Source organism: Pelophylax lessonae (genome assembly GCF_965119305.1).
Source record: "Pelophylax lessonae genome assembly, chromosome: 10".
Taxonomy (NCBI): Eukaryota; Metazoa; Chordata; class Amphibia; order Anura; family Ranidae; genus Pelophylax; species Pelophylax lessonae.
Window position 1 is genome coordinate 21721010 of NC_138777.1, and position 25837 is coordinate 21746846.

The 25837-nt window shown below is 43.3% G+C and overlaps 1 protein-coding gene across 3 annotated transcripts in view; it reads right to left on the reverse strand.

The window, feature by feature from the left end:
- OSBPL5 (oxysterol binding protein like 5) overlaps nucleotides 1-25837 on the reverse strand; it is a 210302-nt gene that overhangs the window by 33597 nt on the left and 150868 nt on the right. For all 3 annotated transcript variants that reach the window (XM_082270305.1, XM_082270306.1, XM_082270304.1), the window contains exons 10-13: nucleotides 25311-25495; nucleotides 10997-11078; nucleotides 8626-8724; nucleotides 6207-6303 (exon numbers count right to left, since the gene is read on the reverse strand). In XM_082270305.1, the coding sequence (XP_082126431.1) occupies nucleotides 6207-6303; nucleotides 8626-8724; nucleotides 10997-11078; nucleotides 25311-25495 (463 nt within the window). The remainder of the gene's footprint in view (nucleotides 1-6206; nucleotides 6304-8625; nucleotides 8725-10996; nucleotides 11079-25310; nucleotides 25496-25837) is intronic.

A 25837-nucleotide genomic window follows, 5' to 3' on the forward strand; every position in this document is an offset into this window, starting at 1 on the left:
CATCTGATTTTTGTCTGCCGAAATCTGTACTGACTGATGGAAAATCGGCCGTTGTGTTGACGGCCAACAAAAATTTTATAGCATGCACACCAGATTTTTTTCGGCCGAAAAGTCGCAGTCGGTTGTCGGAAGCATCATACTAACAAGCCGACAATCGGCCGATTGGACGTTGGCCGAAAATTCACGGCCAACAATCGTTGCGTGTGTAGGAGGCTTAAGTAGAGAATTGGACAGGGTAGAGCACTGATCGTGTGAATAAGGGATTTGATTACTTAGAATGTTGGTGAATACCCATTGTCATGTGGAGGGAAGTTCCAGAGAAAGAGGACAACATGAGAGATGTCCTGGTTGTTTGAATGATCAGATTTGTGAGTGGGGTTAGGGTTCCACACAGGTCAACCTGGAGACCAAAATTGCATGTCTGGGCAAAAATAAAAAAAATAAAAATATGCAGCACATTGCTGCAATGCATGATCATTTCCCTTATTTTGACTCTTTTGGAAAGCTGGGTACAGCAAAATGCACGTTGAGACTATAGGAAATGCATTGAGCTCCTAATTTAAAAAAAGTGATTTTTCAACATAGTCCTTGTTGTACTGAAATCCCAAGCACTGTTAAAAGCCCTGCCTAGGTTTAACCTTTCTGGACTGCAGGACATCTACCCCTTATGTTATGGAGACAAGGAGAGGATAAGGTGAAGAGAACTCAGGGATAGCTGCACTGCTTAGAATTTGGGTAATTCATGGCACATTCAAATATGCCTAAACCATTCTGCGCATCCCTACTGGGGAACCCTGTGGTGAAGCATCCCCACCAAGATTTCTGATATCATTCCAACTCCAATGAAGTAAAATTTTGTAGAAATCAAACAAGGAGAATGGAATGTCCCCTTAATAGCTGTAGATGCTGTGCAGACCTTGGACCTGAGAGCAACAGGAAACCATAGAGAGATTTAACTTCCCAGCAAGAATAGTTTTTGGTGTTCTGAGCCTCTATAGCAACTTTTGCGCTCATATATATGTAATATATGGTAAGGGCCCTAACATTTTTCATATTCTACACCACTTCATAACCTGCATTCATAGCTGATCTTATTAGAATTTAATGATAAAAACTAAATGACTTGCTTTATGTAAAATATCCACTGTATTTATAGCACAGTAAAAGATCTGGTACAGTATAATGCACAATTAGCAGATTCTCTATAATAATGCCTCTGAGGCTTCTCCGTAATGCTTGCTGACAAAGCAGTTGTACAGTTGTATAAAACAATTGTTGGAAATTTCCAGACTCCAGATATCTTTGTTGAGAAAGAGCTCTTTAACCCAGCAATGTCGCAGTATTTGTTTTTGCCTAGTTTGAATTCCAAGGACTCATGAAAGAACCTGTGTTGTCCATCAAAAACACCCTAGCAGCACTATTCCCAGGGCCGGTGCTTCCACTAGGCAAACTAGGCAGCCGCCTAGGGCGCATTGCCACCTAGGGGTGCAGCCAGGAGTCGGCACTCTCTCTCCATCAAGAATTCTCCATCATGAATGATTATTGTGAGCTGAGGCGAGGGGCGGAGGTGGGGGGGGAGAAGGGACAGCAGAAGATGCCAAGTGTCTTGGGCAGTGGTGGAACTACAGGCCCTGGCTTTCCACCACTGTTGGAGGGGCCCCAAAAGGCAAGAAGGGAGCCCCCCAGAGTGCTGCCTGCATGATGATCCTCTATAATTGGAGCTCAGTGGCCTTAACCCCGGGCAGGAAGTGACTCTCTGCACTGAGCTGGTGGGCAGCCGTTTATTTCCCTGGGTTGGTATTAAGCAGGGAGCAGAGGAGAGATGAACCTGAGCAGGAGCTCGGCACTGGAGGGTGGAACCTTTAGTGGGGCAGAAGCGACGAGGCACCAGAATGGTCTGAGGAGGTTGGTGATGAAGGACGTGCGGAGCTCTCTGACTGCTGCTTTTCCCTCCACCAGGAGCCACCGCGTTTAACAGGGGTTCAGGGTCACCAGGGGTTCGGGATGCCATGAGGAATTGGGGTACCTGGGTGTGCCATGGGGGATTGGGGTCCCCAGGTGTGACATGGAGGAACATCAGGGTCCCCAAATGTGACATGGAAAAACATCAGGATCTGACATAGAGGTACATCGGGGTCAGTGGATATGAAAGCATGACATGGAGGAATATTGGGGTCCCAGGGTGTGACATGGAAAAACATCAAAGTCCCTGGGTGTGACATGGAGGGACATTAGGGTCCCCGGGTGTGAAATGGAGGAATATGGGGGTCACTGGGTATGACAGCATAACATGGAGGAACCATCAGATCAGGGTCACATAGAGGAGTTTTTAACCCCTTCCCTTTTTTTGGGTGGGAGGGGGGGCGCAAGTAGCTGGTCTTGCCTAGGGCATAAAATAGTCTAGCACCGGCCCTGACTATTCCAATAAGCAACTAGAATTCCCAAGCAACACCATACCCTACAAAATTATCTTAATCTACGCACTTTAACCCTGAATGGTAGCTTGAACTAGCTACACTTAGGGTCACTCTGTACATCTATGGTAATAATCTCCCCATGTTTTTGGATAACACATTTTGCTTGGCTACAATGGCTAGGAGGATTTGAGCTGCTCGAATTTCCTCTAATCAATTGTCAATCCCTCCATTGGCTGCCACTCAACCAACAAATTAAATTCAAGTTACTAACCATAACTTGCAAAGCCATCCATAACTTGGCGCCCAGCTACATCACTAATCTGGTCTCAAAATACCAACCAACTCGTTCTCTTTGTTCCTCCTGCTCTCTAGCTCCCTAGTAACCACTTCCCATGCTCGTCTCCAGGACTTCTCCTGAGCTTTTCCCATCTTCTGGAATGCTCTACCCCCATCTGTCCGACTATCTCCTAATTTGTCTACTTTCAGACGATCCCTGAAAACACATCTCTTCAGAGAAACCTGGCATCCACCTAACAACTGTACTTTTATTTTCTCCATCAGCCCATCCCCCAAAGTTATTACCTCTTGTATCTCTTGACCCTCCCCCTTAGATTGTAAGCTCTAACGAGCAGGGCCCTCTGATTCCTACTGTATTAAAGTGTATTGTATTTGTACTGTCTACCCTGAAGTTTTAAAGCGCTGCGTAAACTGTCGGCGCTATATAAATCCTATATAATAATAATCATAATAATCACCATCTTTGGACTATGTATGGCTTTGCAATGTGACTACTTTCCATAGGTAACTCAGTAACTTCACCCAGTGCCTGATTAACTGGTTCTGTTTGTCTGACTCTGCTTGTCCACATTGACTTTACACTTGTTTTCTAGAATATGGACCTGATCTGTTGTTTAGGCTTTACTTCTGTCTGCTGCCTGTTTCATCCTCTTGCCTGTCTGATAATGCTTCTGCCTCTCTACTCTACAGCTCCTATTGGTCAGCTATAACTAGGGACCCGGGCAGCATAATATTCACACTTTCAGTGGTCTTGGTGAAGAAGACCTTTTCATTCTGTGGTTGCACTCTGGTGGGCATTTAGACTCTGGTGGCAACTCCATGTCCCGTTTTTTCCTTCTTCCTCTTTGGTGGTCCCTTGGATGGGACAAATGGGACAGTTCCATTCCCTACAACTGGGACACTCCTTGGTACTACTTGGACACTTTCAAGTTTATCAAGTTTATCAAGTTCCTTAGGGCTACCCAATTAAGTGCTATACCTTGGTTTTTGTTGAGACCCCTTCTGTGTGGGGGTCCATCCACGCAGTGTGGCTTTGGCCACACCTACAGTTTGATTGCATCTCAGACAGGATGCCGGGTCGATCCCATATACGTATTGCATTGTTACCTGTTATTTGAATGTTATATGCTGCAGTTTTGTATTTTAAAGTGCCTTGTTTTACCACGGCATGTACCTAATATTTTCACTGCATGTTACTGTACCATGTTTCTTTTGCCTTCAATAAAAACCGTTTAAAAAGAAAAAGAAAAGTTCCTTTGGGCTAAAGTTTAGTTTAGCTTGCTATTGCAGGTAACCACAGCAGCCAAACAAACCATAGCAAAAGGATGGAAAACCTCTACCCTCAATCTGGTTGAGACTATAAACAGGATTACGCAAGCAATGGTGCATGCTAAATTCAAGGCGGTGTTGCAAGATAGAGTAACGAAATATGCCAAAATCTGGCATCCATGGGTCGATCATTATTTCCATCCACATTTCGCCGCCACGCTCTTGCTCCCACCCTAATAATTTTTGTGCCCCCGATACTACAAGGTTTTTGCTGAAATACTTCCATGTAGACCCCCGGGATCCCATCCTCTTCCCTATCCCCTTCCTCTCTCTCCTTCCCTTTCCCTTTGTTCCATAGATGGCAACCAGGGCTCTCCCGATAGCTGTCCTTATTCTTGGTTTGCACTGGGATACCTGAGCTATCTCGCTGAGTACTTCTGCAATTGTCTATATTGCTTTCTACCTCAGAGGGAACATTTTTCACTCAACTCTGTTCACCTTTACATGTGAGAAGTTAATACCCTTCTTGCTCATTGAAACAATGTTCATCTATCAAAGTTTCTACATTTACCTATGTTATGTTTTGATATACTTTTCAATAAACTTTTATTGTGAAAAAAAAAAAAATACCCTTGGGTGCCTGGACTATTGCAATATACATCCCCTCTTTTTTATGTTATGGTATATCCATACTGAAATGCTTTTTGGTAATTTTATCTTCTGTTGGGTATCCAAAGTGCCCTCATGTTGTTGTGTTCTGTACTATGTAAAAACCAATAAATTATATTGAACAAGGAAAAGTTCCAAAGGGGTTTTATTCTATGATGACTCAATAGAATCATGTGGTTCCCTGCAGATAATTCAGCAACAAGTTGCCAATCTCCCATTTCATCTCAATCCAAAGAATTCATGCTGGGTACCTACAACTCCGACTTTACATGCATCTGCATGTTGTAGCAGAAAATTAGATATGTCAAACCATGCAAAGTATTTTTGTTTTTAGTTGTCCATTTTTGGTAATTCCATTCCCACTGTAGCCTCGTTTTCCTGTTAGTTGACAATACCCAGCATGATCTTCTGTGGTAGCCTGTCCTCTACAAGGTCAATGCTTTGTCTATTCAGAAAGGTACTTCATCAGTGCATTTGTATAGAGTGATTATTTGTGCAGCCATGGACCTATCAGTTTGAACAAGTCTGGCCACTCTCCTTACTTGTTTTTCGATAACTAGATGCTTTTAGTCCACTAAATGGTTTTTGTTTTTCTTGCAAATCAGTGTTAATTCTAGAGACCTTATTGGCTAAAAATCCCAGGAGGCCAGCAGCTTCTGATATGCTGCAACAGGTCTGCCACCAACAATCATTTCACAGACAAAATGAGAGCGCCTGTGATCCTACTATATAGGAACACAGGTCTCTATGATCATTTCACAAGCCCCTCCTGCCACAGTTAGTAAACACCCCCTAGGCTCACATTTAACTCTTTGATCACCCACTAGGTAACCCCTACCCTGCCAATGTCATTATTACAGTAACAGTGCATATTTATAGCACTGATTACTGTAGTAATTTCACTGGTCCCCCAAAAGTGTCAAAAATGTCAGTTAGGGGTCCAATCTGTCCGCCGTAATGTTGCAGTCCCGCTAAAAATCACAGATCGCCACCATTACTAGTAAAAAATAAATAAATAAATAAATAAAAATAACCAATAAAAAAAAAAACAATAAAAATGACGTCTTTCCCCTCATTTGTAGACGCGATAACTTTTACGCAAACCAATAAAAATACGCTTATTGCGATTTTCCTTACCAAAAATAGGTAGCAGAATACAAATTGGCCTAAAAGGATGAAATATTTAGATTTTTACATTTTTTTGGGGAAAGTTATATAGCAGAATGTGAAAAATTATGATTTTCTTTTTCAGAATTGTCGCTCTTTTTTTGTTTATAGCGCAAAAAATAAAAATCAGAGAGGTGATCAAATACCACCAAAAGAAAGCTCTGTTTGTTTTTTCTTTATTTGCTGATTTTTTTCCCCATGAAAGTGGAGTTACCCTTTAATGGAACCCTAGATAGCAGTAAAAATCAGAAGGGGTTCTAATCTTTCTTCACTCTTTCCAAAACTAGAAAAAAAAAAATTTTCGGCATGACAAACACTTTACATCTAGGCAGAAATATTAAAAGGAAAGCTTAGCAGTTGTGCATTCAGATTGATGCTGATCAGTACCGTAAAATCTGGATCTGGCCAGAATACTCCCAGTGATGCAGAAGCCATCCTTCCGATTACTGACGTGGAAGGCCGACACTGGAGGGTGATGACTTACCTGGAAGAAAAGTACATTTTGAATACACATACTTTTGATTTCTTTATATTGAGTTCCTCTCGAACATACAATTGGGGGAGATTTACTAACGCTGATGCACTCAGAAACCTGGTACAGCTGTGCATGGTAGCAGGGCCGACGCTACCCGCAGGGGGCGCCAGCATCCTGCACCTGGAATTTAGGATGAGGACCTCCAGCGTCGCCGAAATCCCCAGAGAAAATCATGGAATAATCCTTTCCAATGGGGAGGTCTAATGCGCGTGCACGGCCTTTGCTGCGCATGCACATTAGGTCTCCCCCCTCGCCGGCTGATGGCGGGGGAGGAGAGTAGGCGGAGCCTGACCCAGAGGTAAGTCACTGAAGGGTTTTAACCTCTTCAGCAACTTGGGATGGGGGATGGGAGGGAGAGGGGCACTACAGGGTCCTGCAGTGCCAGGAAAACTATGTTTTCCAGGGGGCGGCATTTTTTATTTTGCCTAGGGCGGCAAAAATCCTTGCACCGGCCCTGCATGGTAGCCAATCAGCTTCTAACTTCAGCTTGTTCAATTAAAGTGTTTGCAAAGTCTTGTTTTTTGTTTTTGGTAAAAACAAAAAACATGTTATACTTACCTCATCTGTGCAGTTGGTTTTTCTTCTCGGCTCCCTCTTCGGTGCTCCTGGCCACTCCCTCTTTGTGAGTGCCCCCGCAGCAAGCAGCTTGCTGAGGGGGCACCTGAGGAGAGTCATAGCTCCCTGTGTCCATTCAGACACGGAGCCGTGACCTGACCCCGCCCCCTCTCTCTCTTCATTGGCTAACTGAATTTGATTGACAGCAGCGGAAGGCAATGGCACCGCACTGCTGTCTCAGCCAATCAAGAGGGAGAGTCAGCAGCCGAGACACTCCTGCAACATATGCTGGATAGAGATGGGCTCAGGTAAGTATTAGGGGGGCTGAGGGGGGCTGCTGCACACAGAAGGCTTTTTATCTTAATGCATAGAATGCATTAGGATAAAAAACCTTCTGACTTACCAACCACTTGCCGACCAGCCACCGTAGTTTTACATCAGCAGGTCGGCTCTGTCCAGCAAAACTACACATCGCTTAGTGGGACCGCGCCCATTCACCACAGGGGAAGCTAATCAGTGGGTCCAGCAGCTGCAATTGCCCCCAGGCACCTGTGATCCCTCCCCCTGGAGACAGAACAGCAGTCTGCCATTGAAAATACAGCAGACCGCTGTTCTGTCAGTTATGAACACAGAGATCCGGTGTTACTCTTATTTAAGAACACAGGTCTCTGTGTTAATGCAGTAAGCCCACCCCCCACAGTTAGACAGCACCCCCTAGGACAGTGATGGCGAACCTTGGCACCCCAGGTGTTTTGGAACTACATTTCCCATGATGCCATGCACTCTGCAGTGTGGTTGAGCATCATGGGAAATGTAGTTCCTAAACATCTGGGGTGCCAAGGTTCGCCATCACTGCCCTAGGAACACATGTAACTCTTTGATCGCCCCTAAAGTTAACCCTTTCCCTGCAAGTGTCATTATTACAGTAACAGTGCATATTTTAAGCACTGATTACTGTAGTAATGTCACTGGTCCCCCCAAAAGTGTCATAAAATGTCAGTTAGGTATCCAATCTGTCCGCCACAATGTGACAATCCCACTAAAAATTGCTGATCTCCGCCATTACTAGAAAAAAATAAATAAATAAAAATGACATAAATCTTTCCCCTAGTTTGTAGACGCGATAACTTTTGCTCAAACCAATCAATATACATTTATTGGGATTTTTTTTCCCAAAAATATGTAGCAGAATACAAATTGGCTTAAATCATGAAAAAATTTGATTTTTTTACATTTTTTTTAAATTGGGAATGTTATATAGCAGAGTAACGCAGTGCCGTATCGCAAAAAATAGCCTGGTCATTAAGGGGGTAAATCCTTTCGGTCCAGAAGTGGTTACATTTTTTTTTATTATGATTGTTATATAGCAAAAAAATATTTTTTTTTTCCCAGAATTTTCGCTCTCTTTTTGTTTATAGCGTAAAAAATAAAAATCGCAGAGGTGATCAAATACCACCAAAGGAAAGCTTTATTTGTGGGAAAAAAAGGACATAAATTTTAATAGGGTACAGCGTCGCACGACCGCACAATTGTCAGTTAAAGTAACGCAGTGCCGTATCACAAAAAATAGCCTGGCCATTAAGGGGGTAAATCCTTCCTGTCCAGAAGTGGTTAAGCTTTGACAATAAAACGTGGAAGCTGATTGGATTCTATGCAGAGTTGCACCAGATTTTGCACCCTCCAGTTTTAGTAAATCCCCCCACTGGATGTATTTACCTGTTCTGCTATGTAAAAAGTATGACTGTTGGTCTGTGGGTGAAACCAGCAACATCGGAACTTCTCACCCAAAATTGAGTTGTACGGCTTCTTTATTCCCTGTGGCACAGAAACACGAGAAGTCATAATGGTCAGTTTTAGTTTACAATCTTTACATACATGGGTACATGGAACTTTGGAGGTTTGGGTATTTTAAAAGCAATTCTGCAACAGAATTAGTGATTGACCGATATCGGTTTGTTGTTGCCGATACCGATATTTTCGCCATTGCGTATCGGTATCAGCCGATATTTTCGTACATTTAAAAAAAATGTTTTATCACTTGACAGGTACTCTTGTGGAGGGATCTGGGGGTCTAAAAGACCCCAAACCCCTCCTCTGCACTTAAAAGCATTTAAAATGCCAAGTTTGGCTGTTTTGAATGCTGTCATTTTTTTTAATTTGGCGCCGAGTACCCGGAAGTGATATCATGACATCACTTCTGGGTTTTTACGTGGAGACCCGATCAGAGCTGAATGCGGCTTTGATCGAGCCTTCGGCGGCCGTGCAGGCTGGTTGCCCGGGTCTCCCAGTGGGATGTGAGACCTGGGCGAGCCGCGGAAGGCTGCGGAGGGGGGGGGGAGGGGGACATCCCCTCTTCTCAGCCGCATCAGTTGTCATTACAAGACAGCTGACCGTCGGACAAGCAGTCTGTGCCAATCACTGGGGCTGCATCAAAGCCTGTGTACCCATTGGTTAGGTTTCCTTCACTGCCCAATATGCCTCCCTATTGGACCAATGTGAAACACTCCCTAGACCAGATGAATCACACACTGAGCACCATGAGCAGACCTAACTCACAGATCCTGCTCTCTGGTAGGCAGAAAGCAATATAGAAATTACCTGCTGCTCCTCTGATAGGCAGACAAAGCCAAAACTATAATCACTCTCTAGCACCAACCTAGGAGGGTGCTGCACAGGAAATTATGTTTCTGGGGTGTGATCAGTACACAATCTGTGTACATTACAACTCCAGGTAGCCATATTGCATTGTATTTTTAGAAAATTATACCGGCTGCAGATTGAAAAGGAAGGGTAATTTTTAAAAACATTAAAATATGACTTATGTCACAATTGTATACGCTATATCATTTCTTTATTTGCTATTTTTTTCCCCACAAAAGGGGAGTTACCCTTTAACCTCCCTGGCGGTATGATTCTGTCAGGAATTCTGTACCAAAAGCGGTACAATTCTTTTCATGGAAATTTGGAGTTATGTATTATAGGCCTACAATTCTTAGTAATTACTGACTTAAACCTGACCAAAACAAGAGTCTAGTAGACATCCCAGATGTGATAAATTTGAAACACAAACGCATGAATTATAATCGAATCAATAATATAATTTTATTATATAATATATAATATATATAATAAAATTATATTATTGATTCGATTATAATTCATGCGTTATATATTATATATATATATATATATATATATATATATGTGTGTGTATATATATATATAACGCATGAATTATAATCGAATCAATAATATAATTTTATATATATATATATGTGTGTGTGTGTGTATATATGTATATATATATATATATATATATATAAAATGTGTTATGTGTTTGTGTTTTGTGCAAAGTTTTTTTTTTTTTTTTTAATTTCCCTCCCTAGTTCCGCTTCCATGCAGCATTGCTGCTGCAGGGAACGGAACTAGGAAGTGATCACACCGACGGAGGACGGAGGAGCGGCGGGACTCTCGGCTGGCGGTCACAGCAATGAGAGATCATCGCTGGATCGCCAGGAGAAGGTAAGAGAACACCGCTGCGCTCTCTGCACATCCACCCCGAGCGTGACTCGGGGTTACCGATCCTGCACTGAAAAATCCACCCCGAGTCACGCTCGGGGTTACCGCCAGGGAGGTTAACCTATTCCTGTGAAAGTCCTGGGTTTTTGAAATATTTCAAGCGAAGAAGACACCAACGTTTTAATCCGGGATAATAGGCCTAACTGGATTATGTCTAACTTTTATTTTATCCATGGAAAGAGGGGACTTGTATGTATAAATGAGCCCTAAGTGAGGCACTGGGACAGGAGAACCATGTGTGGGGTGGTGTAGCCTTTGTGAATATATCTTATATGTCTATAGAGCTTGACTTCAGAGCTTGCCTGTCTTCTTTCTCATCCTCCTTGAGGAGATGAAAATGGCAGTTAAAGCTGAAAAACGTAATTTAAATATATTCTTTATTAGTGGCAAAGGATATAAATCTACTATGTGCTGATGATTTAACTTTTGCTTTCTTTATTGAAATAGGAAGTCAGTGATATGAAGGATTAGGAATGATGAAAAAATGGAACTGTTCCCATTATTTTACCTTTGGCTTCTTATAAAATCCAGATAAATACCACTTCAAAACTTGCTTCATGCGACAGTAAGGGTCATCTTCAACAGCGGCCCTATAATAAGAGCAAAAAACTATAAAAAGGATATAGCTTTGTAAAATAGAAGCAGCACATTTAAGAGTGTATTTCAGTCTACTAGCACTGCAGCACACTGGATTGTCTCCTCAAGTTGCTTCCTCCTTCTCTTACCCGAGTTCTTCTGTACTGAATTCCCCATGTGGGGAGTGCAAGAAGCCACTACCAAGGTAAAGTTCAGTACTTAGACTGCTTGCACTTCTTTTAATATATAAAATTAAAATGTAATAAATGTTATAATGTATTAATTAAAATATAATAATTGAATGATGTATTAATTAATACAAAACTGCATTCATTTGTGCCTTTTATATCTGCCTGGAGTTCATCTTATGTCCCGGCTCACACTATAGCGATATAGCGCACTGCTCTGAAAATCACATGCGATGTCTGTGCAATGCGAATTCAGCCATTCAGATTGTATGGCTGAATTCGCATCCCATTCGGACACAACTCGCACAGGACCCTTTTTTGGGTCCGCACCAGAAACGTGTGCACCACGTTTCTGAAAAGTTTGCACTGCGATATGCAAACTGATCTGGGGGTGTCGTTAACTTTGTATTGACACCCCCAGCGATTGGTATATGGCCGTGTGAACTGCCTGCGATTTGAATGCAATGTGGGAACCCGCAGTGGATTCACAGGGTTCCCGCATCGCATATGTGTGAACCGGCACTTAATGGAATGTATTTGTGTACATACAGTAAATATAGTATAATGTTTATACCTGTAGGCAAAAACCAGCATGACTGGTTTGTTTAGTTACTGGAAAGGTAAGTAGATTTTAGTTTCCTGTTTGGAACATCTCTTTGTGACTGATCCTGTTTACATCTCTGGGCTTATTAGAATTTCATCCTCAGGGATATCACCAGCCAATGCGGCAGGGGCTTACTGGCAATTTTCGGCCCAGGGGGGCAAGTATAAACCAGAGGCCCATGGTGCCTCTTCCCATTCTCCCTCTTCCTGGCCTCCTCCTGACCCCGATTCCAGGCTGAAGCTCCGCTCCAGGTACTCTCTACTCACTGGCCAAGTCTAGGTTCCTGGCCACCAGGGGGGGTTGGGTGGAGCTGGTACAGGGGAGAAGAGTCTCCAGAGGGGCATGGAACCGGCCTCTGCTCAGACATAGTTTACACCATCCATGTTAGGGGGGAGGCCTGCCCTCTGTCCTTGTCTTCATCCCGCACTGAGTAGGTCAGCGGTGGGGACTTTTTACGTCTATTCACCAAGAATCTTTTAGGCACATCTGTGGCAGAAGCAGTGCAGCCTTTTTATGGGGCATCAGAAAGGCCCGGGGGGCACTTGCCCCCCTGCAGCTTGCCCAGTCCTACCCTGCACTGCGGATTCTGTGTAATTTCACCCATTGGGGGGTTTCCTTTATGAGCTTCTTATCCATCTTCAAAATGCCACATCATATTTTGGGGACTAGTTACCCTGTTCCTGCTTGAACATAGCGCATTAGGCTTGTGGCCTGAGGATTTCTGTATATCGTTGGTAATACACTATATTGCCAAAAGTATTGGAACGCCTGCCTTTACACACACATGAACTTTATTGGCATCCCAGTCTTAGTCCGTAGGGTTCAATATTGAGTTGGCCCACCCTTTGCAGCTATAACAGCTTCAACTCTTCTGGGAAGGCTGTCCACAAGGTTTAGGAGTGTGTCTATGGGAATGTTTGACCATTCTTACAGAAAGCACAATAAATACAAAGCTGCATTTATTTGTGCCTTTTATATCTGCCTGAAGTTCACCTTTATTGGAAGGGTTTTTTGTACATACTGCAAATATAATGTTTATACCCGTGAGCAAAAACCTGCACGACTTGTTTGTTTCATTATGGGAAAGGTGAGCAGCTTTTTGTTTCCTGCGGGGAAGCTTACCGGCATCTCTACCATTTTTAGTTCATGTTGTTCTTTGACAGTCCCCTGCTGGGCGCAAAATACATGAGAAGTGCAAGAAGACGAGAAAGAAGTTTTATTATGTTCCTGAACGTTGAGGCTTTCTATTATTTTTTTTAAATCTTCAGCTTTAGAAGGATTTAATAGATTGTGTGAAGAATAAAAATGACGAGGCACTGTAATCAATGCTGCACCTTTGGGATAATTCTGCCCCCTCCCTAGCAGACCTGCCATTAACGATTGCAATGACAGAGATGGTGGATTTTCCTGAGAGGAGAATATTAAGTCAATTTTGGCATCAGACAGCCGGGCAAGATGTACTGTATTCATTCTATGCTGCTCAGTAGCAAATCCATCAACAATATATTGACTATTGAGCTACGGTGCTTTGGGACCTTTGCTACCTGGAATGAGCAGACTGAAGTAGCAGAGTTTTGATTTTGCAGCAAAATTACCAATTTTATCATTTACCAAAATTGTGGTCAAAATTAGCCTAAGCACTATATTGTCAAAAGTATTGGGACACCTGCCTTTACACACACATGAACTTTAATGGCATCCCAGTCTGAATCCATAAGGTTCAATATTGAGTTGGTCCACCCTTTTCAGCTATAACAGCTTCAACTCTTCTGGGAAGGCTGTCCACAAGGTTTAGGAGTGTGTCTATGGGAATGTTTGACCACTCTTCCAGTAGTGCACTTGTGAGGTCAGGCACTGATGTTGAACGTTCATGAACATTCATTGATGTTCATCACAAAGATGTTCTATCAGGTTGAGTTCGGGACTCTATGCAGGCCAGTCAAGTTCCTCCACTCCAAATTCTCTCATCCATGTCTTACTCATCCATGATATGTATTTCCCTTACTTTGGAGGGGTTTTTTTTCGCACTTCCTGTTTTAGCTGTTGAACAGAAAGTGAAGGGAGTTTCCCCAGTTGGACATAGTTGGGGGAGAAATACCTGACAGGGGTTATAAAACTCTCTTATTCCATACAAAATGAAAACAAAAAGATTTCCCTTTAGTTATACTTTAAACATTTTCATAGTTCTGGGCTTTGGGGCTTTTTGAGTGCTCTAGAGCCGTGGTCCTCAACCCTACAGGGGCTACAGGGCCCACTAACAGGCCAGATTTGCAAGATAACTGAAATACATCCCAGGTGATATCATTTGCTGCTCAGTGATTGCAGTACTCTAGTCTGCATCTCCCCAAGGTAATACTTAAAATCTGGCCTGTTAGTGGGCCCTGAGGACCGGAGTTGAGGACCACTGCTCTAGAGTCCATGGACCACTGATGGCCCACGAGAAAATTTTAGTGGCCCCCAGGGTTTCTGCCACAAACCAACATTGTGGCAGATGTATACCGCCCAATGTTGTTTCCAGTGCTGTTCTCAATGCGCGCCGACAGTCAATACTGTCAGCGCGCATTGATACTCGATACTTCCTCTGTAGGTCCGGCTCCTGTGAACCCCTGTGAAAGGGAAGGTTTTGGAGGGTCTGAGGAGGAGAGGGAGGGTTGGGTGGGGGGTCTGAGGAGGAGAAGGGGCTTCTGGGGGGATCTGAGGAGGAGAGGGAAGGTCTGTAGGGTCTGAGAAAGAGGGGGGAGGTCTGGGGGGATCTGAGGAGGAGAGGGAAGGTCAGGGAGGATCTGAGGAGGAGAGGGAAGGTCTAGGGGGATCTAAGGAGGAGGGGAGGGCTAGGGGGTATCTGAGGAGGAAAGTCTGGGGTGATCTAAGGAGGAGAGGAAAGGTCTGGGGGATCTTAGGAGGAAGGGAAAGGTCTGGGGGTTCTGAGGAGGAGGGGAAAGGTCTAGAGGGGGGCTAAAAGGGAGGAGGGAGGTCTGGGGGGATCTAAGGAGGGAAGGTCTGGGGGGGGGGGTCTGAAGAGGAGAGGGAGGGTCTGGGGGGGGTCTGAGAAGGAGGGGGGAGGTCTAGGGGAATCTGAGGAGAGGGAAGGTCTAGGGTGATCAGAGGGGGATGCAGGAGGCTTGGGGGGAATCTGAGGAGGAGGGGGCAGGTCTGGGGGGGATCTGAGGAGAAGGAGAAAGGTCTTGGGGGTGTCTGAGGAGGGAGGAAACGCCTGGGAGGGTGGGGGGGGGTCTGAGGAAGAGGGAGGTGTTAGGGGTTTGAGGAGGATGAGAAGGAGGAAGGGTAAAGAGGAGGGGGGCATCTGTGGGGGATCTGAGGAGGAGAGGGAAGGTCTAGGGGATCTGAGGATTTAAAATTGTGAGTTTAGTGGTCCGTGAGGTCCAAAAGGTTGGCCATCACTGCTCTAGAAGATACCCAAGGAGACATGCATTCAATTCTCATACAGGTTTTGGTAGAGTACAGTAAAGCAGGCTATATGCTATTACAAACAAAAATGTTTATGAAAATTTGATAGCTTGATGAATGTCCTTCAAAAGGAGTTAAACATTTTGTTTGCTTTTAACATTTAATTTTGGATCGAATTGACTTTCCCCGAATGAAAACCACATCCGCTGTTGGAGATTTGTTTGATCAGAAAACATTTTCCATCATGCTCCTTTGAATTTTTCCATCACTGCAGTCAAAAAACTAATGTTGATTTGACCCCACTAATGATTAGAAAACCGAATGAACAATCTTTAAAAGAAAAATGTCTAACGAAATTCTACTAGTGTATGGCCAGCTTTACAGTTTAACTTTGAATAGAGCACAGACATGTTTCCCTTTGAGGGGATTACCCTTCAATCTCTGCCCTATTGTTAAAAAAAAGGAGAGGAAATCCCTCTAAACTGAACCAAATCCCCTCTAAGCCAGCCGTGCACCCCTCTATCCCTGTCCTGATAATACTAAATTGTGGATTTTCCCATCAGTTTCTCCATGATGAATAGAGAAGGTGACTCTTTCCAGCTGGGACACCAACAGCCAACAGCAATCTGAGCAAGGATCTGATAAAGGTCCTAACCCCCCATTACTCCATCCAATACTAAAGAAAAATATTTTGGCTTTAGATACACTTTAATTTTTCCCTCTTCACTCTATTGCCCCTTAAAGTGCATGTCCACTAAAAACCGTATCAACATCCTGAGCAAAAGATGCTTTTCTCTCTGATATTCTCCATTGTAAACCTTTTTTGGAATTATTTTCAGGTAAAAAAAAAAAAACAGATGATGTTTGCAGAAACAATGCAAATTTCCTCAGCGCTTCCAGAAAAAAAAAAGAGCTCTTTAAAATTCCTTAGTGGTAAAAGTAGCAAATCTCAGAGGATTTTCTAACTAGATCACATAGCTAATTGTGTGAGGTCAGTTCAATGGAAACGGGTTCCCTTCTTAGAAATGTAATACAGAATGAAAGGACCTGGCCTTCGGGAAATGATGTATTACTCATTAACTGAAGATACCCATACATATACAAATACTTTATCATTCCACACAGCTGACATATAAATGTCTGTATGATAGATGATTATCAGATAATACACATGCAATGATAAATAATATCTGCAACATGATAAATGCATACTGTACCACATGGCCTGGAGTAGCGTGGAATACATACATGTGAGAGATGTAATACATACAGCCGTGGTGCTCAGCTGGGGGTACCTCCAGGTCTACAATGGATAGCCTCATCCATTAGGGGCAGTCAATGGTGTAAACCCAATTCCTGAAAGGGTAAAGGACCCCCAGGGCCGCTGATAAGGTAGTACAAATGGTTCTGTTGTACTGGGCCCAGACCTCATCAGCGAAACGGGGGCCCAGGGCAATTTTATTGTTAATTTCTGCCTAAATTAATAAATTGATTTTACTAGACCACACCCCCACTTGCTAACAAGAGCTTAAATTACATTTCCTTGGGCCCTATTAGGTCAACAAAAGGGCCCGGGAGGTGGAAATTTATTTTTTGTTTTTTTTGGGGTGTAGGGGGATAAAGTCAGTGTCGCTGTTTTTCTGCACCTCGTCTTAAAGACTGTATGGGGCCCCATGATTTCTAACAGCAGCCCTGAGGACCAGTGCTGGATTACCAAATAGGCAGATTAGGTAATGGCATATGGGCCCGTGCCCAGGGGCTGAATTCCAACTTTTGGCCCAGGGGGAAAGTACAGCCCAGAGGTCCATGGTGATTAGAGTCTCTGGCTCTAATCAGGTGCTTCAAAAAACCCTCATTGGAATCCATGCATCCAGCAACCTGCATGTAGATTAGGGGGCCAGACGCATGGATGGGGGGGCGGCACCCCTGCACTCCTAATGGAGGGGCCAGCCGCCACTGGTTAAAACCCCTTCAGTGACTTACAGTAAGTCACTTACCTCAGGGAAGGCTCCACCGGCACCCTTTGCTAAGTTGCACCCTAGGCAGGAGCCTAGGTCACCTTACTGGTAGTGCCGGCCCTGATCCCAGGCTAAAGCTCTGCTCCAGGAACTCAATGCTCACCGGTCAGCCAGGCTGGACAGCGCCTGCTACACTGACTCCGGGTTGCCGAACTGGCCGGAAGGGGGCGGCCAGGGGCTGCAGGGGGGAGCAAGGGAAGCTCGGTCGGGGCTGGTCGGAAAAGGAGAGCCTCTGGTGGGGCCCCTAGAGCCTTGTATACACTTGCAGTTTTAGCCAGTAAAAACAGGAGCCATGTTTTTACTGCCAAGGTGACCATATGGTGTATACAGATGCTCAGCAAAAATTATTCACATCATGTTTGACAGGCAGTACCATGCACTGAACATGAACCATGTAAGTGAATGGAGCTGAGCTGCAACAGCATGCACTTTTGGGGCAGTAGTGCAGGATTTTAAGGGATTAAGGGTGAGCAGATGACATAATGTATCTTCTCTGTCTGTCAAATGCCCCTTGAAAAGCGATATAAAGCAAATCGAGAGGGTGCAGAGGATGCCAACTTTATTATCCAACAGGGTAAGTCCCTCTTACAAACTGAAGGATATATGATTCTACTCCTAGGTAATCACTGTCTGAAGTATTCCACCATAATCTTTATTTCACCTAGAACTCTATGTGCGATATTGGGGACTGGAACCATTGGCTCAGATCCCTCCATTATATATTGAGCTACCTATGTTGAAAAGTGGTAACTATTCCTCTGAATCCCTCTGCGCCCTCCATTACTCCTTTTAGCTTTGCAGACAAGGTAAATTATAACCTTTTATTTGATTCATATGCATGTACATACAATTTTATATGTATGGACCATAAGCTATTGGCCTGTGAGCCTTTCATATTCTTTATATTTGACATATAATTTTTCACTATCCTCAACAGCATTTTCATACTCAGTAGCAACCCTGTGGCTTTTCAAGGGACCTTTGTGGAGATATCTGGGAAAAATACTTTTCTTCTACTTTTTTCTTTCTTCTTTTCACTACCTGGTCCATTGCTGATTTGTTTTATCATCATACTGGTTTCATCGGGAATTACACCTGCCTTCATGACATATTATATGGGTACAGCTTCTTCCACTATTGCCTCCATGACATATTATATGGGTACAGTTTCTTCCCCCATTGCCTCCATGACATATTATATGGGTACAGCGTCTCCCCCATTGCCTCCATGACATATTATATGGGTACAGCTTCTTCCACTATTGCCTCCATGACATATTATATGGGTACAATTTCTTCCCCCATTGCCTCCATGACATATTATATGGGTACAGCGTCTCCCCCATTGCCTCCATGACATATTATATGGGTACAGCTTCTTCCCCCATTGCCTCCATGACATATTATATGGGTACAACGTCTTCCCCCATTGCCTCAATGACATATTATATGGGTACAGCTTCTTACCCCATTGCCTCCATGACATATTATATGGGTACAGCTTCTTCCCCCATTGCCTTCATGACATATTATATGGGTACAGCATCTTCCCCCATCGCCTCCATGACATATTATATGGGTACAGCTTCTTCCCCCATTGCCTCCATGACATATTATATGGGTACAGCTTCTTCCCCCATTGCCTCTATGACATATTATATGGGTACAGCTTCTTCCCCCATTGCCTCCATGACATATTATATGGGTACAGCATCTTCCCCCATCGCCTCCATGACATATTATATGGGTACAGCTTCTTCCCCCATTGCCTCCATGACATATTATATGGGTACAGCTTCTTCCCCCATTGCCTCCATGACACATTATATGGGTAAAGCTTCTTCCCCCATTGCCTCCATGACATATTATATGGGTACAGTTTCTTCCCCCATTGCCTCCATGACATATTATATGGGTACAGTTTCTTCCCCCATTGCCTCCATGACATATTATATGGGTACAGTTTCTTCCCCCATTGCCTCCATGACATATTATATGGGTACAGGTTCTTCCCCCATTGCCTCCATGACATTTTATATGGGTACAGTTTTCTTCCCCCCATTGCCTCCATGACATATTATATGGGTACAGCTTCTTCCCCCATTGCCTCCATGACATATTATATGGGTACAGCGTCTTCCCCATGTCAGCTTGGTGGGTACCTTTTGATACCTTGAGCGTTTATTGTTAAAATGTGCGATCTCACAATATGTGTACCTTTAATTTTGCACTCTCTGAGGAGTGGTGAGCAGACAAATGTGAATGTGATTACAAGTGCTTTTCATTTTACATGGCGGCTTTTAATAAACTTTGTTCAAATGGAGAGAACTATGTAGTCTGCCTTTGTTAGTGATGGGACAAGGTCATCTAGAGCCCAAGGCAAACATGCCACACTGCACCCCCCCAGGATGCATGAGCATTATGTGCCAGCAAAACCCCCCCCCCCCAAAAAAAAACTGAGCATTAATTTGCATGACTACCCCCTAAGGATAAATCCCCCTTTCCTCCCAGTACAAATCTGCCCCCCCCCCCCGCTGAAATCCCCCCACCCAGAACAAATATTTGCCCCCCCAACAAAAAAAAAAACACCACTCGTAGCATAAATTCTTTTCACTAAAATTGCCCCTCCAAGTACACCCCCCCTCCTACTTCAAGTCCCCCCCCCATCCCCAAATTTACCCTCCTAGCACAAATCCCTCCGAATCATCTTTATTATCACTGTAACGGAACCGCGACCGACACTGTACTTGTGGACTTCCGTCAGTATACGTCTTCCTCCCAGTCGTGAACATAGCTAGCCGACAACTTAGCTTGTACTGGAATCTCCTCCTTTATTGAACAGTTTCCCACTCAATTTTTACACACATGAGCACATCCCCCTCCTGGTCAAATTACCTTATCAGGTCAGGGGTTGCCTGATTACATTATCATATGCAGATGAAATTGTATACCGAAATAGAATTAACCTGAACTAATTATCAAGTCATCTGGATTGAAACAATATGTGAGTTCATTAACAATTAACAATGAGACAGACAGGCTTAACAGGATCCACATTCCACCTCAACACACAGGGAGAGCCTATCTCTGACATTGAAGTTCAATAGACATTAGCATAAGTGTAAACACAGACCCCCATTTGAGGCAATCCAAACCATTTCTCAGTGTTCATTAAGTATCTGTCTTTCACTCCCAATCACAATCCCTCCTCCCAAGAAAACTTTCCCCTCCTAGCACAACCCCCCCCCAAACTATATCGCCTCTTCTAGCTAACCTACAAACTCACCACTCCTAGTACACCCCCGTCCCACATTTCACCTCCTAAAGCAATTCTTATCCACAAATTTCCCCTTCTGACACAAATCTCTTCCAATCCCCTCACAGCGCCCTCCCACCTCACATGACACCACAGTGCCCAGGGCAGCATCCCCTCCTGTCCACCCCTTGTCCCAGCCCTGGCCTTTGTACTTGCATGAGGTTTGCAGAGCAGTAAGAGGAGCTTGCAGAGCCGAATGCCAGGATAGGAGACCGTAGCAGGAGATTGCAGGAGTATCTATATACAAAGCTGATTGATCTCATCTGTGAGGTGAGCAGGTTTTCCAGCCGGTGGTGGTGTGCACTTTTTGGTGTCATTAAGTGATTTAAGAACACTGCGGTGGATCACTCTTTATATTGCTTTTTTTTTTTTTTTTTTACACATGGACTTTGTTTTTTGGGGGGTAGTTTTATGTATTGTTGATTTAAAAGGACTTTGATTGAAGACACACAAATGTGTATAATTTATTATATTTTTATTCTATTACTTTTTATGGTGATTTTTGGTTGCGCTGCACTGTAAGAATATTTCTATCCCATTTTGGTGTAGTTGGAAAAGGCGCAGTTAACACCTTCATGCTTTCGTGACCAGTGGTAATTTGTATTGTTATGATCTGAATGATGCAGGTCAAAGCGCTTTCATTGCTATCCTTAACCACTTCTGGACTGGAAGGATTTGCCCCCTTAATGACCAGGCCATTTTTTGCGATTCGGCACTGCGTTATTTTAACGGACCATTACGCGACCGTGCGACACTGTATTTAAATAAAATGGACGTCTTTTTCCCCCCCACAAATAGAGCTTTCTTTTGTTGGTATTTGAATACCTCTGCGATTTTTATTTTTTGTGCTATAAACAAAGAGCGACAATTCTGAAAAAAAAAAACAATATTTTTCACATTCTGCTATATAACATTCCCAAAAAAAAAATTAAAAATCTAATTTTTTTAACATTTTAGGCCAATTTGTTTTCTGCTACATATTTTTGGTAATAAAAATCTCAATAAGCGTATTTTTATTGGTTTGCGCAAAAGTTATCGCGTCTACTAACTACGGGAAAGATTTATGTCATTTTTATTGTTTTTTTTTTTTTTACTAGCAATGGCAGCGATCTGCGATTTTTAGCGGGACTGCGAACATTGCGGCGGACAGATCGGACCCCTAACTGACATTTTTGACACTTTTGGGGGGGACCAGTGACATTACTACAGTAATCAGTGCTAAAAATATGCATTGTTACTGTAATAATGACACTGGCCGGGAAGGGGTTAACACAGCGGGTCATCATGGGGTTAAATGTAAGCATGGGGGAGTGTTTCTAACTGTATGGGGGCGGGCCTTTGAAATGATCAAAGAGACCTGTGATCCTATATAGAAGGATCACAGGAGCTCTGTGATTATTCCAGGGAGAGGAACGGTCAGATGTGTTTACAACAGCTGACCGTTCTTCTCTCTCAGCGGTAAGCGATCGTGGGTGGCCGGCAGCAATTAGAGCCGCCAACCCCGTGCTGCCGAGTGGGGACGGGAGCGCGGCGGCGTCGCTTGCACCCTAGCTACATGCGTGCGACTGACGTAGAGCTACGTCGGTTCACGCAGGAGGGGTTGCCTGCCGCAGTAAAACTGCAACGGGCGCTCGTTTAGAAGTCAAGTAAGGTAAGATTGTGAAGAGTAAACATTTAAAGATGTTCTTTTCTCAGAAGTTCATCTTGTGCTTCACAGCTTTTCGACTTTTAGCTGTATGGAATTTATTTTTTGGGGGTAGTTTTAGGTATTGTTGATTTGAAAGGACTTTGATTGAAGACACACATTTTTATTATTTATTATGTTCTTATTCTATTACTTTTTAGGGTGATTTTTGGTTGCGCCGAAGTTGCGTTTGAAGTCGCTGCGTCTTGAAGTCACACAGATATAAATGGTACTCATTGGAACTCATGGGGTACGACTTGTCATGTGGCTTTGAAGTCCCAAGTCGCAGGACAAGTCGCACAAGTAAGAAAGGGGTCTTAATGGTGTTTGAATTCCGTACTTGAACTTTATTCACGTTTGCTAAACTAGCCTTAACCACTTTACCGCTGCTCACTGAGCTGCTACTGTGGCAAAGTGGCTTGATAACATCTGACGACGTAGACCTATGTCGCCAGACATTTCCCTCTCTCGGCGGCGCGCGCTCGCCGCCGGAGGCTCGCTCCCGCTGTATTCAGTCACAGTGGGAGTCGGGCCAGGGGAGGAGAGGCGGTGATCACCGCTGCTCTTCCCCGATCGTCGGGGAATCTAGTCTGGAGATCCGCCTGCTTGTGTAAAAGCGGGCGGATCTCCTAAGTGACAGATAGCTGAACCTGCGATCTGTCCCTGTGTCACTCAGTCACCTCCCCCCACACACGTTAGTAAGCACCAGGCATACATTAACCCCTTGATCACCAATAAAAATTAACCCCTTCCCTGCCAGTGTCATTTTTACAGTAACAGTGCATATGTATAGCACTGATTACTGTAGTAATGTCACTGGTACCCCCAAAAGTGTCAAAAATGTTAGTCAAGGGTCCGATCTTTCCGCCGCAATGTCACAGTCCCGCAAAAAAAAATCGCAGATCGCCGCCATTACTCGTTAAAAAAAAACACCAAACGTGACAGAATTCTTTCCCTTAGTTAGTAAACGCAATAACTTTTGCGCAAACCAATCAAAATACGCTTATTGCAATTTTTTTTACCAAAAATATGTAGCAGAAAACAAATTGGCCTAAAATGATAAAAAATTTTGATTTTTACATTTTTTTGGGGGGGGAATTTCATATATAAAAATGTAGCTCTTTTTTTGTTTATAGCGCAAAAAGTAAAAAATCGCACAGGTGATCAAATACCACCAAAAGAAAGCTCTGTTTGTGGGAAAAAAAGGAAGTAAATTTCGTTTGGGTACGGCGTTGCATGACCGCGCAATTGTCAGTTAAAGTCGCACAGCGCCGAATCGCAAAAAGTGGCCCAGACGTAAGACAGCAAAATCCTCCGGTGGTAAAGTGGTTAAACCAAACCCAGGTGTGTTCAGCTCATCCCTAGTAATTAGTTTTCTATCAAAGTTTTGTCTCAAGGTGGCGTTGATCTTGCGAGGACTGCGCTCACATCTCATCAGCGTTACAGTGACATTAAAGGTGAAATAATCGAATAGACTAAAGCGGACACAGAAAGTCCTCGGATATTCATGGCTCATCCTCTAATGGACTAAGCCTTTCACAGACGACGTTCTGTCTTTATAAGGTCGACAAATAATGATCCGCGCCAGTCTCAGATGATGCGAGGAGAATGTATTATATAAGCCTTTCATCTCTTGATGGACTTCTGAATATCAAAGACAACAGAAGAAAATATGAACTGCCAATCCGATGTAAAATTCTCTTTGTACAACGTACAGGAAACTGTTCTATCTATCATCTCTACACCATTTCTCTGATCTCAGGTCATTAGGATGTATCGCGAGCTGCTGGGCGTCACAAAAGTTTCTCTTTTGCACTGTAGCTCATGCTAATTTTTGATTGGTTGCTGTAAGTTATTACATGGACTACACTGACTTAACCCCTTTTTTTACCCCCTTCATGACCAGGACATTTTTTGCTATTTGGCACTCAGCTACTTTACCTGGCGATTGCACAGTCATGTAACACTGTACCCAAACTAAATTTATATAATTTTTCACTCAAATAGAGCTTTCTTTTAGTGGTATTTGATCATCATTGGGTCTTTTTATTTTCTGTAATATATATATATATATATATATATATATATATATATATATATATATATATATATAAGAAAAAAGACCTAAAATTTAGAAAAAAAATATACTATATTTTTTGCTTTCTGCAATAAAAAATATTTAACAAAAAAATTTTAAAAATCAAATTTCTTCATAAAGTTTGGCCAATCAGCTTTGCCAAATGCTTTGCTTTGCTAAATGTTTATTTGTGAAATAAATATTTTACATAATTAATAAAAATTCACAATTGTACAAAATATAACCTAAAATTGATCCATTATATAGTGTCACTTTAAAGAGAAATTAAAATGATGTCACTATAGGGACCTGAATCACCTGCTGTTGGCAGGCGGTTTCCAGAGCGGAAGGTTGTAGTTCTGTTGTCCACCAATGGGCGTCTCCCAGGAGCCAGCAGATCCCTTTAGTCATTCTCCACCTTATGATGGCTGCTGGGAGGGTATTTATTCCCTCCTTTACTATTAACCTTTGCTTCAGTGTTTTGCCCTGCTATCCAGATACTGCTTGCTAATTCATCCTGACCCTGCTCCTGATTTTGCTCTTGCATCCTGTACCCTGCTGCCTCATTTCTGCTCTCCCTGTTCCTGTCCTGATCACAGTCCTGGTTCCCCCTTCCTATCTGTCCCTAGCATCATTACTCTGTTTATCTGTGTTTCCCATTTTGTAAATATAGTATTATGGTTAGGTTGCTTGTTAGAATTTTTTGCTTTATGGTTCACCTATATCTTCATGTTTGCTGGTGTTTGGATAGGTTTTGTTTCACTGTTAATAAACTTGCTTGAATCATATATAGTCTGATCTCAGTTTCCTAAGCGTAGCTACGCAGATCCCTGCTCTCGTTATCCCTGACAGTCTTTTCTTTTCTTCCCCATACTATTTATAAAGTCAGTGGGCTGCTATGCAGCTTAGAAACATCTTTTGCACATTTTCAAGCACCAAACAGTTACTCACTGTGACAGAATGTCAGCATGGTAGTAATAATCGGATAATTTATTCAGGAACGATCGAGGCTCCAGTATAAAGGTTGGCAGCACGACTCTAGACAAGTCCATCCCCGGTCTCATTTGTTTAAGCAAAGTCCACATCAAACTTTTGTTTTCATCCGACACCGTCTCTGTCTGGGAAGCTTCTCCAACCTACAGACAGAGCATAGAAGAGCTTACATCTGACCAGAACATTGGTTACCTACCTGATACCCTAAATGCCCAAAAGTATTTGGTCCAGCCTCCAAACAGGGTTTTTTTCAGCGGGAACGCTAGGAAAAGCAGTTCTGGCACTTCCAGCTCTGGATGTATGCAATGGCAAGGGGTTCTTGGGAGGGTCTACTGATGCTGGCTGCTGGGGTGCCTATTGTTGTGGAGGGGATCTATTTTTGCGTTGCAATCTATTGTTGCTGGTGGATGATCTTTTGTTACTGGGGATTAATGGAAGGGATCTACTGTTTAGGGAGGAGTCTACTGTTGCTGGCTGCTGGAGAG